Source organism: Pongo abelii, chromosome 16 (assembly GCF_028885655.2).
Source record: "Pongo abelii isolate AG06213 chromosome 16, NHGRI_mPonAbe1-v2.0_pri, whole genome shotgun sequence".
Classification (NCBI taxonomy): Eukaryota; Metazoa; Chordata; class Mammalia; order Primates; family Hominidae; genus Pongo; species Pongo abelii.
The window spans coordinates 47,231,553-47,250,791 of record NC_072001.2 but is presented as its reverse complement, the minus strand read 5'-3'; the positions used below and the strand labels follow the sequence as shown (position 1 = coordinate 47,250,791).

At 39.8% G+C, this 19,239-nt stretch overlaps 1 protein-coding gene across 1 annotated transcript in view; it reads right to left on the bottom strand.

Annotated features, from left to right (window-relative positions):
• The window catches only part of GOLM2 (golgi membrane protein 2), a gene marked incomplete at its 5' end in the record, with an annotated part of 117,949 nt that overhangs the window by 77,387 nt on the left and 21,323 nt on the right, over positions 1–19,239 (bottom strand). The window contains 2 exon segments of the mRNA NM_001133187.1: positions 1,810–1,912; positions 7,582–7,636. Of these exon segments, the coding sequence (NP_001126659.1) occupies positions 1,810–1,912; positions 7,582–7,636 (158 nt within the window).

Here is a 19,239-nt window from a genome sequence, read left to right as displayed (position 1 = left end):
GTGTATGCCAGCATACCCAGCTAGTTTTGGGAAATCTTTTTTGCATAGACATTTTTATAGCTGTGATAGTCTTTTTTTTTTTTTTTTTTTGAGATGGAGTTTTGCTCTTGTCGCCCAGGCTGGAGTGCAATGGCGCGATCTTGGCTCACTACAACCTCTGTCTCCCAGGTTCAAGCAGTTCTCCTGCTCAGCCTCCCAAGTAGCTGGGATTACAGGCATGCGCCATCACGCCCAGCTAATTTTTTCTATTTTTAGTAGAAATGGGGTTTCTCCATGTTGGTCAGGCTGGTCTCGAACTCCCGACCTCAGGTGATCCACCCGCCTCAGCCTCCCAAAGTGCTGGGATTACAGGCATGAGCCACCGCACCCAGCTTTTTTTTTTTTTTTTTTTTTTTTAAAGAAACAAGTTCTTCACGCCTGTAATCCCAGCACTTTGGGAGGCCGAAGTGGGCGGATCACGAGGTCAGGAGATTGAGACCATCCTGGCTAATACGATGAAACCCCGTCTCTACCAAAAATACAAAAAATTAGGCAGGCGTGGTGGCAGGCGCCTGTGGTCCCAGCTACTCGGGAGGCTGAGGTAGGAGAATGGTGTGAACCCGGGAGGCAGAGCTTGCAGTGAGCTGAGACTGCGCCACTGCATTCCAGCCTGAGAGACAGAGTGAGAGACGTGAGAGACTCCATCTCAAAAAAAAAAAAAAAAAAGACAAGTTCTCACCCTGTTGCCCAGACTACAGTGCAGTGGCATCATCATGGCTCACTGCAGCCTCAATCTCCTGGACTCAAGTGATCCTCCCACCTCAGCCTCCCAAGCAGCTAGGACTACAGGCATACGCCCTCATGCCCAGCTAATTTTTAAAAATTTTTTGTAGAGACAGAGGCCTCACTATGTTGCCTAGGCTGGTCTTTTAACTCCTGGGCTCAGATGATTCTCCAGTCTCAGCCTCCCAAAGTGTTAGGATTATAGGTGTGAACCACCATAACCTAGCCTGTGATAGTCTTAAAGTGAGAAAAGGAAAACTCCTACCGTGGTCCCACAATTGGAAGAAACTAAAGAAGTTTTGGTACATTAATATGCTAGAATAATATATTACCTCTATATATGTTAAATCTTTAATCCTATAGACATGCAGAAAAATACTGAATACTGTTACGTTAAAATACATATATTTAAGTAAATGTATAATGATAACCTACAAAAGTAAGAAGTCAGAAATGGACACAAAATGCTTTAAAATATGGCAAATCTTTCTAACTTTTGGTGTACAAATCTAAAAAACATCTTTTACCACAAAATTGATTACAAATACAATAAAAGTTTTAAGGTGTGATTGCTAGAAAGGCCTGTAAGAGGTTCCCCAACCTCATCACCAAGTGTAGAGGTATCAGCAAGAGGGCTGACATGCAGAGCAGGAAGAGCAGCCCCTGCTCAGTCCCTCAGCTCTTCTGGGAACATCTCCCAGTGCTGGTTTCATCTTCTGGATGCCCGTCAAAAAGAATCACAAATCTTCTTTCCATCTTTGCCACATCTAATAAAACTAAGATTTTCTGTCTCACAATGAATTCTACAACATACACAAACTCAACATGCCCTCTAAGAGATACTTCATGCTGTTTAATTTATCAAAATAAAAGAGTCTGGATTTCAAAGAGCTAAAGAAAGATAATAGAAAAGGAATTTAAAAGGCTTAACAAAATGAAAGAAGAAAAAAAAAGGAAAACAAAAGTCAGAGAGAAAGAGATGAACTGAGTCCAAAAGTGGGACAAATATTTTAGATTGATAAACATATGTTGCACGTAACATCTTACCTTTCATATTCTAACCTCTTCACAAGGTAAGTATTGTTCTTCCTATAGTCCTGAAGCTGGTCTTCTTGTCGAAGAAACTCCTGACGAAGCTCGGCAAGTTGCTCTATCCACCCAAGGTAAGAACCAAAGGAATCAAGTTCACTCATTGTAATGCTTCCTATTCAGAAGCTATAGGTTGTTTTTTTAATTATACATAATTCTCAATTTCTTTAGTAATACTCCCAGGAAATTAAATTATGTAACAAACACCACATTTAATAGCCTTTTGTAACACATTCATGGTCAATAAAATTTAATCATTTATTTATTTGAGATAGGGTCTTGCTCTGTCGCTCAGGTTAGAGTGCAGTGGTGCAATCTTGGCTCACTGCAACCTGCACCTCCTGAGCTCAAGTGATCCTCTCATCTCAGCCTCCCAGACAGCTGAGACTACAGGTGTGCAACACCACATCTGGCTAATTTTTGTATTTTTAGTAGAGACAGGTTAGCCATGTTGCCCAGGCTGGTCTCGAACTTGTGGGCTCAAGCAATCCAGCCACCACAGCCTCCCAAAGTGCTGGGATTAAAGGCATGAGCCACCACGCATGACCGATAACATTTATTTTTAAAAAAATATAGCTTTAGTGGCTTTCACACCAACCCAAAATATTCTTTAAATTACACATCATTACACTTTGTATAGACACATGCTAAGCTGTGGAGACAATACAAAAAACTACCTATCTCTTCAAACCTATCTGCTTTATTAAAGTAGGAAAAAAGTACTATGGGTACAAATTTTAAGTTTTCTTTCTCATTTTAAATCACATTCGACTACCAACTTATGTGCCAATCACTTTAGATACATTTTTAGTTCGGCTATGGATGGTAGCTCTACATATCCCAAAATTCCATTTTCAAAGCTCATAATGTCTGAACTAGGACTGAATTTTTTTAGTGGAAATGAATCACGTGAAATTCCAAACTGGATAGTAAATTATAACCTGGCCAAACACTTGTTTGTAAATGTTTAATCCATAATCACCAGCCACACATGTTCTAGATTTCATTCCCTCATGATCTAAGCCTACAGACAAAAGAAATGCAGGCGGAAAAGAGCAAATGTTAATTTCACAGACAGGTGATTTTAAAAACAGCTAACAGCCTTAGCAGTTAAGCAAAAGTAGTATTAAGATAATTTTTAGAAATGAAAACAGGGGCCTATACTGTATAAGCAACAGCTATTAAGATTAAAATATAACATCTAGCCATAATGTACCAATACTATAACATCTATTTTTTACAGAAAGGTTATAGAATTAGTCTTATTACTCTAAAAGCACTCCAAAAATACTTGGGAGACATATATACAGCCACTTTCCTGAGTAGAAAGGGAGATATAGATATATACGTGTATTTATAGAGATGAGGTCTCACTATTTTGCCCAGGCTGGTCTCAAACTCCTGAGCTCAAGCGATTCTTCTGCCTCAATCTCCCAAAGTGCTGGGATTACAGATGTGAGCCACCATGCCCAGCTGTTTTTAAAAAGCAGATGTTGGGGCTGGGCGTGGTGGCTCATGCCTGTAATCCCACCACTTTGGGAGGCCGAGGCGGGTGGATCGCCTGACGTCAGGAGTTCAAGACCAGCCTGGCCAACATGGTAAAACCATGTCTCTACTAAAAACACAAAAATTAACTAAGCATGGTGGTCTGAGCCTGTAATTCCAGCTACTTGGGAGGCTGAGGCAGGAGAATCACTTGAACTCAGAAGGTGGAGCTTACAGTGAGCTGAGATTACACCACTGTGCACTCCAGCCTGAGTGACAGAGCGAGACAAAAAAAAAGCAGATGTTGGCTGGGCACGGTGGCTCATGCCTGTAATACCAGCACTTTGGGGGGCCGAGAAGGGTGGATCACATGAGGCCAGGGGTTCGAGACCAGCCTCGCCAACAAGCAGAAATCCTGTCTCTACTAAAAATACAAAAATTAGCCAGGTGTGGTGGTGCATGCCTGTAATCCCAGCTACTCAGGAAGCTGAGGCAGGAGAATCACTTGAACCCGAGTGGCGGAGGTTACAGTGAACCAAGATCATGCCACTGCACTCCAGCTTGGGCGATAAAGGAAGACTGTCTCAAAAAAAATAAAACTATAAATAAAAAAAAAAATAAAAAGCAGATGTTTTTAAACAGCAGATGTAAACATATAATTGCATCCATGCAAAAAAAAAAAAAAGACTAGAATACAAATATATCAAAGTGCTATCAGTGAATGTGTTTGACGGTAGGATTTTGAACATATACTTTTTTTCTATACTTTCTAAATTTTATTGTGGAATTATAATTGTGGCAATAACGAAGAATAAAAATTTAAGTCACATAAACATCTGCTGAGACACATAATGTTTAACAATATGCATAACTATTGTATAATAATCAAGTATGAAAAAATCAATGATTCATATAAAATATTTGTAGTTAATCATTATCTTTGCATATTCAAGCCACATTTTAAATTTCTCTCTTTTTTTTTTTTTTTTTTTTGAGGCAGAGTCTAGCTCTGTTGCCCAGGATGGAGTGCAGTGGCGTGATCTCGGCTCATTGCAACCTCTGCCTCCCGAGTTCAAGCGACTCTCCTGCCTCAGCCTCCTGAGTAGCTGGGATTACAGGCACCCGCCACCACACCCAGCTAATTTTTGTATTTTTAGTAGAGACAGGGTTTCACTGTGTTGGCTAGGCTGGTCTCGAACTCCTGACCTCGTGATCTGCCTGCCTCAGCCTCCCAAAGTGCTGGGATTACAAGCGTGAGCCACCGTGCCTGGCCAAATTTCTCTTTTTATATTAATTCTCCAATATGTAAACATGGTTGATTTACCCCCCATTTCAAATAAAAGTGATGGATCTGTGGTGGCCAGGTAGCCATAAAAAACCCTTTCAGCTTGTTGCCTGATCCCTGTCTCCATCTCCTAAGATACAGCAGGCCAGAGGTACCAGAAACCCTGGCCCCAGCTATGAATGCTGATTCTATAGAGACAATGAGATCACAGTAGGAAGCAGTAGCAAAAAGCCTTGTGGCTAAGGGATTGAACTAGCCAGTTCAGTAAACCTGTGCTCAGGCAGGATAGTTTCTAGAACTGAAAGCTAAATTTAAAAACTGTAACTAAAAAACAAACAAACAAAACTTAACAACTACCAGAAAGAGACTTCAATTGGTGATCTTTAGGACTCATTCTCCTCAGGAAAAAGGGAACAAAAAGATTACAGTCCCTTCTGATTCAGGCTATGCTGTAAAATACCTGAAATAGTTTCAGAATGAACTTGAGGCTTAGTATGATTTTAAGATTCTTGGATGGCTTCTCCGCCCCCCCCACAAAGCTTCCCATTGATGGTATTGGAAATTCATCTATCAGGAAATAAAATTTTCCTTTGTAATTGCAGATAAAAGATTTAAAATACAATTGATAAAGAAAAATAAAACATTAATATGAGTTTTAGCCCATGTAAAATATGATTATTTCCTGTTTGAATACAGAGAAAGATCATAAAGCAGGGAGGTAATTGGTGATTTCCAGTGGGTCAAAACAGAGATTTGCAAGGGGAAAAGTAAGCAGACCAGAAAGCAAAACAAAGGAGAAAGAGGATCAGGAAAAATAACTGATGGATACTAGGCTTAATACCTGGGAGATGAAATAATCTGTATAATGAAGCCCCATGACACACGTTTACCTATGTAACAAACCTGCACATCCTGCACATGTACCCCTGAACTTAAAATAAAGGTTAAAAAAAAAACAATTTTACTTTTGACTGATTGGCATGTGTTTTCTTTATATGAACCCAGAGATATTCTGTCTAGCGTGGCTGCTCCAGGTCACCGTAGCAGAACTCTTTAAGTTAACACGAGTCAGGTTGATTGTACAGGATGCTCTATCTTTGAAAGCAACACAAGTTATGTTATAGAAAGACATGGCTGTACTCCCTTAGTTTAACTTCAAAAGATTAGGGATAGGTAAGAAATGGGTTGCCTAGGGCCAGCTTTAAAAAAAAAAAAAAGAAAATTACTTCTAGAAAACTTTGACTTCGAACTTTCTTTCAGTAACAGACATAAAAACAAGGTAAGCTAATCAAAATAAATCTGATAGTAGAATGTCAATTTATTATCTCAAGGATTAGAAAAACCAACTTTCATTTCTTTTATTTCCAAGAAAATATAAACCATCTCAAGTGTCTTAGTGTCTATTAATTCTACTATAGCAGATATTAATTTCAAAGAAAACTTGCCTATAAAAGGCAAGTTTTCAAGAAATTTGTTCAGTAGAAATCATTCCAAGTTGCAAAAATCACATTATTGAAATTCAATTTTGAATTTTTAAATGCAAATTTAAGAGTCCAAGCTTCGAAACCAAAAGTTTTATAGCTACACATACAAATCAAGACCTTTTTCTCTGCTGAAGAGTATCATACACAATTTCAAAATATCTCAAGATCTACTCCAACACATATGGTACAATAAAGATTTTTACTCAGTAACATAGGTTGTCATTGTTGTTGACATATACTAACAGAAGCCACAGGACTTCTTATTCAACTGATCTATTTAATAAACAGTTAATAAGCATTAAGTTACTGCTTTAATAAGCCCTAATAGTATTTCTTAACATTTAATAAGAAGTATACTTTGATGACAAGTGAAAGCATTTGTAAAAATTGCAAGTTGGAAGCAGCACTGACACTGTGGCAACTTCTGTGTCATCCTAATATATTTTGGTGAGCCAAAAAGAGGACAACATGAACACAGATGCAACAAAAACCCATGTGACAACCCAGAAAGCATTTCTAACAGAAAATCAAAGCTGTTCTAAATCATGGATAATAGGAAATCAACAACTTATTTTAGGGTTACAACACACAAAAACACTTCCTATTGATTGTGCTAGGTAAGGAGAAAAATTTTACTACATTACAAAGCCAGCTAAGGTTGGCTACTTCGAGAGGACAATAAAAATAGATTATCTAAGTATATCTAAAGAGGCTCAAAAGGATAATAGAATAAAGGATATTTATGAAGCTAGATAGCATGTACTACCCACGTACATAAACCTAGAGACAATGCATGCAAAATTTTAAAATACAGTATTATAACCAAAGGGTGTGAGGGAGATGAGGATTGTTCCTCAGATCCCAAACTTCAAAGGCCAACAGCGATGGCGTGAAGTAACATAAACAGATTGTAGGGCTTTTTTTTTTCTCCATAAAAGCTGTAGTACCTCTTTATCACTTCATCCAAGTAAAAATATCTGTGTATATTTTTATATTTATTATTATTTATTTATTATATATTGATCTATCTTCCAGGTTTCTTTCTGTTCCCAGGGTATCTAAAACATTAAGCTTGGAGGCTCTATCCAAAGCATCCCTAGACCTGAATGAATTAATTTAGCAGATTGGACACAGTACAGAGGGAACCTTTCTCACCTTTTCCCTAGAAATTTGGTGGCTTCTGAAGCTACAGCTCAATTTTTTTTTGAGTATTCTCTTAAGAACATTTCATTGCATAACTCTGTCTATAGCACAAGGTTAAGACACAGATCTCAAATTTTAACTTGGATTTATCATATATAAAGCATCATTAAATAATTTATTATATCTTAAGGCAAAAGGATATATGTTTTACCATCAGAGGAGTTTGTTCAGAAAACTGTATTTCATTTGGCTAATTTACTATTTCTTAATTCTTCACAATTTTAGGCATTTAGAGACCTTTGTTTATCTTTAATCTGTAATTAAGGTTCTTACCCTTTAAATGATGTATGTCTGCCATCTGATACGATATGTTGTTCTGTAGTTTAACCTGAAAAAAAATTAAGTTTTCATTTCACTAAAAAATATGTAGTTTTGCTCATTTTTTTGGTTCATATTCACTTAGAACTTGATCATAAATGCAAATGAAAAACTCTGGTTATTTATTTATATTCTACCTCTTTCCAAAAAAAATCAGCACTAAATTCTGATCTTGTAATGCTTACTCTAAATTTGCACAAGAAAATTCATTTCAATCGATAAACAATGTAACAACTTTAAAAGTTTTAAAGTTTGAACTGAACATCACATAATGATTTTTTTCTAAAACTCAGAGCTATGGTCACTGTCTTCTAGGAGCCAGTACATAAGAATACTAAGAACTTAAAAGTATACCAAAACATGACTCAAAGGCTTACCAGTCAACTTAAAAATTAAAATAAGACCTTGGATAAGCCAGGACGTCGTAGACAGGGAACCAACCACTCTGTCTCAGTTACTGCTTTAGACAAGTTTGTTCTAATTGCAAAATGTAACTAAAATATCACTAAAAATACATCTCTTGTCTACCCCAAAGTAACTTTACTTTGGAAGGCACAGGCAGATTCACATTAATCAGAAGTAGCACCATGGAAAAATGATTTTTTTTTTTATACTGAGTCTCACTCTGTCGCCCAGGCTGTGGTGCAGTGGTGTGATCTCAGCTCACTGCAACCTCCGCCTCCCAGGTTCAAGATATTCTCCTGCCTCAGCCCCCAAGTAGCTGGGACTGCAGGTGCGCACCACCACACCCAGCTAATCTTTGTATTTTTAGTAGAGATGGGGTTTTACGATGTTGGCCAGGCTGGTCTCGTACTCCTGACTTCAAGTGGTCTGCCGGCCTCTGCCTCCCAAAGTGCTGGGATTACAGGCGTGAGCCACCACATCTGGCCTGAAGAATATATTTTTAAACTTTTTTTTTTCAGAGTCTTGCTTTGTCAACCAGGCTGGAGTACAGTGATGCAATCACGGTTCACTGCAGCTTTGACCTCCAGGGCCCAAGTCTATCCTCCTATCTCAGGCTCTCAAACAGCTGAGACTACAGGTATGTATCATAACACCCAGTTAATTTTTAAAAATATATTTTTTTGCAGAGACAGGGTCTTGCTATATTGCCTAGGCTGGTCTTGAACTCTTGGACTCAAGTGATTCTCCTGCTAGCCTCCCAAAGTCTGGGATTATATGCATGAACCACCATGGCCAACCTAAACTTTTTATTTTAAAATTAATTACAGATTCACAGGAAATTGCAAAGATAGCAAAGAGAGGTCCCAGGTAACCTTCACACAATTCACATAATTTCCCACAATGGGTACATCTTATATAACTACAGTACAACATCAAAACCAGGAAACTGACATTGGTACAATATGAATGTATAGCTCTATGTCATTTTAAAATATGTGCAGATTTGTATAACCACCATCACAATCAAGATGCAGAATACTTTTATCATCACAAAGATCTCCCTCATGCTATCCCCCCCCCACTTTTTTTTTTTTTTGGAGACATGGTCTCACTCTGCAGACCAGGCTGGAGTGCAGTGGCAAAACAGCTCACTGCAGTCTCCATCTGCAGGGCTCAAGCAATCCTCCCATCTCAGCCTCCTGAGTAGCTGAGACTACAGGCATTTGCCACCATGCCAGGTTAATTTTTTTATTTTTAGTAGAGATGAGGTCTTGCTATGTTGCCCAGGCTGGTCTTGAACTCCTGGGCTTAAGTGATCCTCTTGCCTTGGTCTCCCAAAGTGCTGGGATTACAGGAGTGAGCCACAATGCCTGGCCCATGCAATCTGTTATAGTCACCCCCAACCCCCATTTCCCCACCATCCCATGTCAAGCCACTGGATGGGAAAGTATAAAACAACTAAGAAATCATGAGAGTAGTCTCAAGGAATTAGACAAGGCACCATCTAAAGCAGTATAATTACTACAAGAATCCAGAGATCTGGGAAAACTTCATGGAAGTGATTATATCTGAATTAGGCATTGAAAGTTAGGTAAAAATTTAAACAGATGGGAAAGGGGCATTTCAGATGGAGGAGATGGTATAAGAAAAGATACAGTGGCAAGAAAGCATGAGATATACCTCAAGACTCCATCAACATACTGTTTGACTGCAGCACATGAAAAGAAGAGTTGGAAAGGAAAATGGAGTAAAAAGACCATGGAGTATCTTTCAGTCCCAGGTAGAGTGTATTCTTCAATCTGAGAGCCCATGACTTTCAAATTTAAAATAAAAGTTTGTCCATAAATAGATGAAAATATAAATGTTCTAGGTGAAGAAAGAGAAGGAGTCTAGGGGGTCCCTCTTTTTTTCTCCCCAGAGTCCTGGGTGCTTTGAAGAATGAAGTTTAAAATATACAGCAAGGCCGGACACAGTGGTTTATGTCTAGAATCCCAGTAGTTTGGAGGGCCAAAGCAAGAGGATCACTTGAGGCCAACAGTTCAAGACCAGCCTGGCCAACATAGTGAGACCTACAAAAACTAAAGAAAATAAAAAATGAAATTAGCCAGGCATGGTGGAACATGTCTGTAGTCCTAGCTACTTAGGTGACTGAGGTAGGAGGATCATTGAGCACAGGAGTTTGAGGCTGCAGTGAGCTAGGATTGCACCAGTGTACTCCAGCCTGGGAGACAGAGCAAGACCCTATTTCAAAAAATAAATAAATAAATAAATAATGAAATATAATGTTGATATTCAGTAATAAAAAAGGAATAAAGTACTAGTACATGATAAAATATGGATGAGCTTGGAAAACATTATATATGCTAAATGAAAAAAGACAGTCACAAAAGTTCAAATATTATCTGATTGCATTGATATGAAATGTACAGAATAGGTAAAGCCATAAAGAAAGAAAGTAGATTAGTGGCTGCCAGGGGCTGGGGGCAGGAAGGAATAAGGAGTGACTTTTTGTTGAGCACAAGGTTTCTTTTGGGGGTGATGAAAATGTTTTGGAATTAGATCATGGTGATGGTTGCTCAACATTTTAGATATAGTAAAACGCACTAAATTGTACACTTGAACAGGATAAGTTTTATGGTACATGAATTATATGTCAATTTTTAAAATGTAAAACAAACAAACAAAAAATGGCCAGGTGCAGTGGCTCACGCCTGTAATCCCAACACTTTGGGAGGCTAAGGCAAGAGGATCACTTGAGCCCAGGAGTTTGAGACTACTCTGGGCAACATGGCAAAATCCCCTCTCTACAAAAAATACAAAAACTTAGCCAGGCACAGTGGTGCATGCCTAAAGGCCCAGATACTTGAGAGGCTGAGGTGGGATGACTGATTGAGCCCTAAAGGTTGAGGTTGCAGTGAGCTGTGACTGCACCACTGCACTCCTACCCTAGGTGACAGAGCGAGACCGTGTCTCAAAAACAAAAATGAAAACAAAACAAAACAAACAAACAAACAAACAAAAACCCCACTCACACATTACTATGGGGTATCATACAGGAAGCTGGAAGGCCAGGCGTGGTGGCTCATGCCTATAATCCCAGCATTTTGGAGGCTGAGGCAGGAGGATCATTTAAACTCAGGAATTCAAGACCAGCCTGGAAACACAGTGAGATCTCATCTCTACTAAAAAATAAATAAATAAACAGATTAGTCAAGTGTGGTGGCATATGCCTATGGTCCCAGCTACTCGGGAGGCTGAGGTGGGAAGATCACTTGAGCCCAGAAGTCAGGAGTGCAATGAGCCATAATCAAGCCACTGCACTTCAGTCTGGGCAACGGAGCAAGACCCCATCTCCAAAAAAGAAAAATGGAAACTGAGGATAAAACAATAGACAAACACTATGTACTCAAAGAGCTTATTATTTAGGAGGGGAGTCAAGTAAATAGGCTATCATAATACCGTAAAATAAATGCTATCATTCGGTTCTACAGACATGATGCGCTAACTTAATAGAAGGATTTAATACAGCCTTCATGGAGTGAGAGAAGGCTTCTGGAGATGATGATGATGACTGATATGAGTCCTGCAGGAACCAGGTATAAGTAGGGAGAAGATAAGGAGGAAAGGCATTCAAGGCACATGTTAAAACTTAGATAAGAAAAACAACATTCTAGGAACTATAAACAATTCTCAGTAGCTGCAACAGAGAATTAGGGAGAACTGGTAAGAAACATGGCTAGAAAGGTAAGTAAGGTTCACAATTATGAAGGGTCTTCCAAGAAATATGGATTCATCCTGTAAGCTATGGTCAATCTTTAAAGTTCTTTTAACAAGGTAGTAAAATCCAACTTCCAATTTTTTTTTTTTTTTTGAGACAGAGTGTCGGTCTGTTGCCCAGGCTGGAGTGCAGTGGCCCAGTCTTGGCTCACTGCAACCTCCACGTCCCAGGTTCAAGTGGTTCTCCTGCCTTAGCCTCCCAAGTAGCTTGGACTACAGGCACACACCACCACACACAGCTAATTTTTGTATTTTTAGTAGAGACAGGATTTCACCATATTGATCAGGCTGGTCTCAAACTCCTGACTTCAGGCGATCCACCCGCCTCGGCCTCCCAAAGTGCTGGGATTATGGGCATGAGCCACGCGCACCCAGTCCCAATTTGCAATTTTAAAAAGTCAATCTGGCTGCAACATGAAGAGTAGGCCAGAGCGGGCAAGATGAGAAGGAGGGAGGCCAAGTACGACTGCCATATTATAGGTGAGAATGTTGGTCTAAGTCAGGGGTGGGCAAACTATGGCCTGTGAGCCTGTTTTTGTAGGGAAGGAAGCTAAGGATGACTGTTACTTTTTCTTTTTTAAATAGCTGGAGGAAAAAAATCAAAATATTTTATGATACATGAATTATATGAAACTTAAACTTCAGTGTCTACAAATAAAGTTTTATGGGAAAACAGCCACACTAATTTGTTTACATATTGTATATGGCTGCTTTTGAGCTACAGTGGTTGTAGCAGAGACTATAGGGCCTGCAAAGCCTAAAGTATTTACTGTCTGGACTTTTACAGAAAAAGTCTTTTCAATTTCTGGTCTAAACTAATAGAATCAGAAAAGAGAGGTAAATACATGTGAGATATTAAAGGGGAAGAATAGTCTTGTGGAATTGATTAGATACAGGGGTAAAAGGAGAAACATCAAGTATGATGCTTAGATTTCTAATCGGGGTGACTAGATGAGTAAGAATATAATTTTCTGTAATGGGGAAACACAGGAAGAGGAACAGACTTGGGGTCAGGGAGAGAATCGGGGAAATGATTTTTTGAGATTTTGACCTATTGATTTTGAGGCATCTGTGACATATCCAAGAAGAGATCTTCAGTAGGCAGTTGGACATCTGGAGCTCGGGTGACGACCAGAGAGCCATTCACATTCAAATGGTAATCCAGGTCATAGGAATGAGATCACTGAGGGGAAGCTACAGGGGAAGCAAAAAAAACCTGACACCAACAACTACAGTATTTGATCAGTTTGCTCACTCAGAACTGCTCAGTAATAACTTCCAGTTAGCCTGTATTTTACTTTGCTTCCCAATTCCTTCATTTGCAGAACCTATATCTTTTTTTGTACTTGTTGCCCTTCCAAGAACATCATCATCCTTGGTATTCATTTTAAACACTTTGGTTTTTTATTTTAAAAAACCCTATTGCCCAGGCTAGAGTGCAGTGGCATGACCACAGCTCACTGCAATCTTGAGCTCTCAGGCCCAAAAGATCCTCCCACCTCAGCCTCCCAAGTAGCTGGGACCACAGGCATGTGCTACCACGCCCAGATAATTTTTTTTGTCTTTTGTAGAGAAGGGGGGGGGTCTCACTTTTTTAAATCAATTTTTATGATGCTATGCCAGGTTCTCTGTACTCCATTTTAAATCTGCTTCTGAAATTGCTAGAGGTATGCTCTTCTTAAATATTAGGCTGTGAGTGGCTTCAGCTTCCCTGAACTGTCTCTTTCATATTCCTATACATTGAAAAAAACTTTTAATGGAGGTGGGGAAATTCAATCTATAGTTAAATATATATATTCAACCTGGGTCCCTCTGTCATCCAGGGTGGAGTGTAGTAGCACAATCTCAGTTCATTGTAACCTCTGCCTCCAAGCCCGTGTGATCCTCCCACCTTAGCCACCTGAGTAGCTGGGACCACAGGCACAGATGACCACTCCTGGCTAAATTTTTGTATTTTTGGTAGAGACAGGGTTTTGCCATGTTGCCCAGTCTGGTCTTTTAGCTCTTTTTTGTTTTTTTGAGACAGAGTCTCACTCTGTTGCCCAGCCTGGAGTGCAGTGGCACAATCTCGGCTCACTGCAACCTCCGCCTCCCGGGTTCATGCCATTCTCCTGCCTCAGCCTGCCGGGTAGCTGGGATTACAGGCGCCTGCCACTACGCCCAGCTAATTTTTTGTATTTTTAGTAGAGATGGGGTTTCACCCTGTTGGCCAGGCTGGTCTGGAACTCCTGACCTCGTGATTTGCCTGCCTTGGCCTCCCAAAGCGCTGGGATTACTTACAGGCGTGAGCCACCGCGCCCGGCCAGCTCTTTAACTCCTTTGGCTTTAACGCTTCCTCTGAGAGCCTTCATTTACTATCTCCACCACCATCCCCTCACCTTCAAAAGAAAGCTTAACTTCCCTTCTAACTATTCCTTTTCATAGTTCACTGTTTTTTCATTTTTTTATCATAGTTCACTGTTTTTTCATTTTTTTAAAGATGGAGTCTCACTGTGTTGCCCAGGCTGGACTCAAACTCAGTAGCTGTGACAACATGCTCAGGCTACCACACCCAGCTCTCTCCTCACAGTTTTAATTTCCTTGTGGTCATTAGGAATTTGTTTATCTTCTAAATGACTGCCAAAACGTCCCCGCTGTTGAGAAATTAATTTGAGTTCTTACTATTACATGATTAGAAAAAGAGGTTATCTTCATTTTGCCACACATATTCTCTGTTGAATTAATCATGCTTCCAGAATATTTTCACTTTTTTTCTAAATATATTCCAGACAGGTAACAACACATAAACTTCCTGATACCCATAAACACTGAATAAATGTTTGCTCAATGATCCCCTAGACTTTTATGTCCCATACTCTTTGTACTACACACTCTCCTACCTTAAGTTATACTTTATCCATATTTGCACAATTTTAATTATTCTTCAAGGTTTCTTTTGAGCGCCTTCATTTATTTCCCCTTGTTATCACCGTCATTGCCTTTAGGCTTTACCTTATCCCTCTCTTTTTGTAATACTTGTTTCTTTGGGATTTTGAGTCCATCTATTATAGGCCAATTATCCTTGCTCTGTTTGGCCTTTTCCCTGTGAATCTCTTAAAATGTGTTTACTGTCCTTCCTGAGACCTCTCTCCTGAGTTTTATGTTCTTTATTTATGTTCTTTATTTGTTTTCCTCAGCAAGAATTCTTTTTTCCTGATACTTCCCTATAGTACTTCTTGTTCATCCCCAGCTACTTCATTTATTTTCCCTTAATCTTTCTTCCTGCAATATCAAAAACTTCATTTTTATTTTTCTACCAGCTCTCTTCTGAAGTTCTTTTCATGTTTCCCCATCCTACGTGGCTTCTCTAAACTAATTTTGGCAGCTCTTAACAGCTCAGTTGCTCTGCTTCTCTTTCCATTTGGGGACCTTGAAAATGGCTCAGCTGTGCCTGCTTTCCTTTCATTACAGTCTGTTCTTGGGCAATCAGCACAACTATGACCATTTATTCCAAAGGTTATATACAATTGGCTTACTACAGATTTCATTCTTGACTCCTTTTTCTCCACACCAGAAATATTTTTCTTGATTATATCTCATACTCAGATGATTTCTAGAGACAAGTCTATCTCTGTAACATAACTGCCAAACCTGGCTGATGCTCAGAATCACCTGGGGAGCTTTAAAAAAGACATATTCTACTTCCAATCTGATTCAGTCGTCTGGGGAAGGCCCAGGAATTTTTATTTTAAAAATCTTAAGTGATTCTGATAAGCAGCCAGGTTTGGCAATTATTCATCTATAGTATGGTTAACACCTATACCAGCTGGATCAAAATGGAATAGCATTAATAATAAGTGGGTACTAAATGATTATTTTTGTGCCAGGTCCTAGGCTAAGTGCTTTATAAGCATTATCTAATTTAATCCTCATAACCTCCCTATGAAAGTAGGCATAGTTATTTTTCCCCATTTCGCAAATGAGGAAACTGTGTCCTCAGTCATATACCTACAGCAGGTTTTGAATACTTTCTCAAATAGACCCAGTCCAGAGTCTGTGTCTGTGACTACTGTATATATACTAGACCTGGTAGGTGATTAACATTTTTTATTCTCACTACTCATAGATCACACAGAGTATGCAGTCAACATTCCAACCACATCTGCAACTTTCACTTATCTGTTAATGAATTACTGTCTTCTTAAACCAGGTTTTAGCATAATTTATATCCAGTTATCAGTTACATTTTTTTTTTTTTTTGAGATGGAGTTTCGCTCTTACTGCCCAGAGTGGAATGCAGTGGCACGATCTTGGCTCACTGCAACCTCCACCTACCAGGTTCAAGCAATTCTCCCACCTCAGCCTCCTGAGTAGGTGGGATTACAGGCACACACCACCAGGCCTGGCTAATTTTTGTATTTTTAGTAGAGATGGGGTTTCACTATGTTGGCCAGGATGGTCTCGAACTCCCGACCTCAGGTGATCTACCTGCCTTGGCCTCCCAAAGTGCTGGGATTACAGGTGTGAGCCACTGCACCTGGCCTACCCAGTTACATTTTCTTTTTTTTTTTTTTGAGATGGAGTTTCGCTCTGTTGTCCAGGCTGGAGTGCAGTGGCACGATCTCGGCTCACTGCAAGCTCCGCCTCCTGGGTTCATGCCATTCTCCTGCCTCAGCCTCCTGAGTAGCTGGGACTACAGGTACCCGCCACAACAGCCGGCTAATTTTTTGTATTTTTAGTAGAGACGGGGTTTCACCGTGTTAGCCAAGATGGTCTCAATCTCCTGACCTTGTGATCTGCCCACCTCGGCCTCCCAAAGTGTTGGGATTACAGGCGTGAGCCACTGCTCTGGGCCCCCACTTACATTTTCAAAGAGAATAAACAAGGTCTTTGGTCTTGATTGGCTATAATGAACAGCACAAAGTTTTTTTTCATTCACTCATTCATCTTATTAAGAAATTTTATTTTATTGTGGTGCTTATTCATTATTTATTCAATCAGTCATTTATAAAGCACTTAGTGAGTACCCGCTATGTGCTAGACCTAGGGATACAAAGGATTTGATCTTGGTTTGTTAAGAAGAATCACAAAGAATTACTATAAAGTTTACTTATTTAGTCAGTCAGCTAGTCACAAAGAAACATTGATTGAACACCTGCTAAGTGAAAGACACTGCGTAAGGCCTAAAGATACAGCAATATATAAGAAACAAGAGAGAAGTCTGGATAAAGGATACAGATTTGGAGTCATTAGCACATAAAGTGTAACAAGTTTTATAAGTGAGTATGATGACTTAGTAAGAGAGTAGAATGAGAAGATTTCAGACAGAAAACTATGAACTATAACATTTAATAATGAATACAGGTGAAGTCAGCAAAGGAGACTAAGAAGTAAACTGAGAGATAAGAAGCCAAGAACATAGAATGCTGGGGAAAAGATGCTGAAATTATCAGGAGTAGGAAGAGAAAATGCAGATGAAAGCAGAAAATGCAGAGATAAAATGTCTTTTCAAGAAATTTTCCTGGAAAGGGGAAGTAAGACAAACATTTTTTATTTTTGATATGGAGTTTCACTCTGTAGCCCAGGCTGGAGTGCAGTGAGTGGCACAATTTTGGCTCACTGCAGCCTCCACCTACTGGGTTCAAGCAATTCTCCTGTCTCAGCTTCCCAAGTAGCTGGGATTACAGGTGCCTACCACCACACCAGGCTAATTTTTGTATTTTTTTTTTTTTTGAGATGGAGTCTTGCTCCGTCGCCCAGGCTAGAGTGTGATGGCATGATCTCAGCTCACCGCAACCTCCACCTCCTGTGTTCAAATGATTCTCCTGTCTCAGCCTCCCAAGTAGCTGGGATTACAGGAGCGCGCCACCACGCCCAGCTAATTTTTTGTATTTTAGTAGAGATGGGGTTTCACCATGTTAGCCAAGATGGTCTCTATTTCCTGACCTCGTGATCCACCCGCCTCGGCCTCCCAAAGTGCTGAGATTACAGGCATGAGTCACCGCACCCGGCCATTTTTGTATTTTTTAGTAGAGACGGGGTTTCACCAGGTTGGCCAGGCTGGTCTTGAACTCCTGACCTCAAGTGATCTGCCTGCTTTGGCCTCCCAAAGTGCTGAGATTATAGGCATGAGCCACCGCGCCAGGCCAGACAACTATTTTTTAAATGCTGAGGAGCACATATAGACTTGAGAGGCTGAATATAAGAGGAGGACTGGATTACTAATTCTACAAAGTCTTTGAAAAGATGGAAGACATTGGATACAGAGAAGAGGTAGAGAGGCTGGCCCTGGAGAATGGATGAACCTTCTTTTATTTTAACAAAGAGGAAAGACAGATGGGTACAGATGTAAGTATTCCTACAGATTTGGTAGTTAAAGTTTTATCAGTCCAATTCTTGGTCAAGCAGGAGACAAGATCACCTACTAAGCTTGAGAAAGGAGAAAAATTTTAAATGGGCCTAAGGAGGGCAGAGATCTGAAAGTTGTTGGAAAGGGTGTGTTGCCTGGAGAAATATAATATGTAACGTGTTATTGAAAACTCAGTTGAGTTTGCTGATGATAAATTCCTGCAAATCTGGTTATATGATTTTCTGCAGCTGTGCTTGAAATCGGCATGTAAAAGAGAGGGTAATGGCAAGAAACTAAATTGAAACAAAATCTTAGCTGGATAGGGAGGAAAGTAAAGAATACACAGGGCTGCTAGAAAGGAAGAGGTAATAGATTAAAGGTCCAGATAAAGTTGGAGAACAATTATAGTTTATTCAGCAGTTTTAACCTCTTTCTTGTTACGTTCTCCCAAGAACATGCAAGTTTGAAGTTCACAAACTTTAAATTTCAAGGATTTGAAATCCTATGTTAATGACTTGGCACAGTGGCTCACACTTGTAATCCCAGCACTTTGGGAGACCAAGGCAGGTGGATCACCTGAGGTCAGGAGTTCGAAACCAGTCTGGCCAACATGGTGAAACCCCATCTATACTAAAAGTACAAAAATTAGCCAGGCGTGGTAGTGGGCACCTGTAATCCCAGCTACTTGGGAGGCGGAGGCAAGAGAATCGCTTGAACCCGGGAGGCAGAGGTTGCAGTGAGCCAAGATCGCGCCATTGTACTCCAGCCTGGGTGACAGGGAAAGAATCCATCACACACACACAAAAAAAAGCAATCCTATGTTAGGTTTATGTTTGAATGAATTAATAATCAAGACTTTTGATAGTTCATTAACGTTGGCAAATATTTCTAGTTCTCATCCCAGGCCCTTCGAAGGACTGTCTCTCCCCACTCCTTTGAAGGTATGTGTTTTTTACCACATACATACTTACACAATAATAAAAAAAAAAAGAAAAGCAATCTTTTTCGGACATCATGTCCTGAATTTCATTTGAAAAATATAGACACTATGCTGTTAATTCATATTAAAGTTATGGTGCCTGGAATGCCTCTCTAATTGGAAG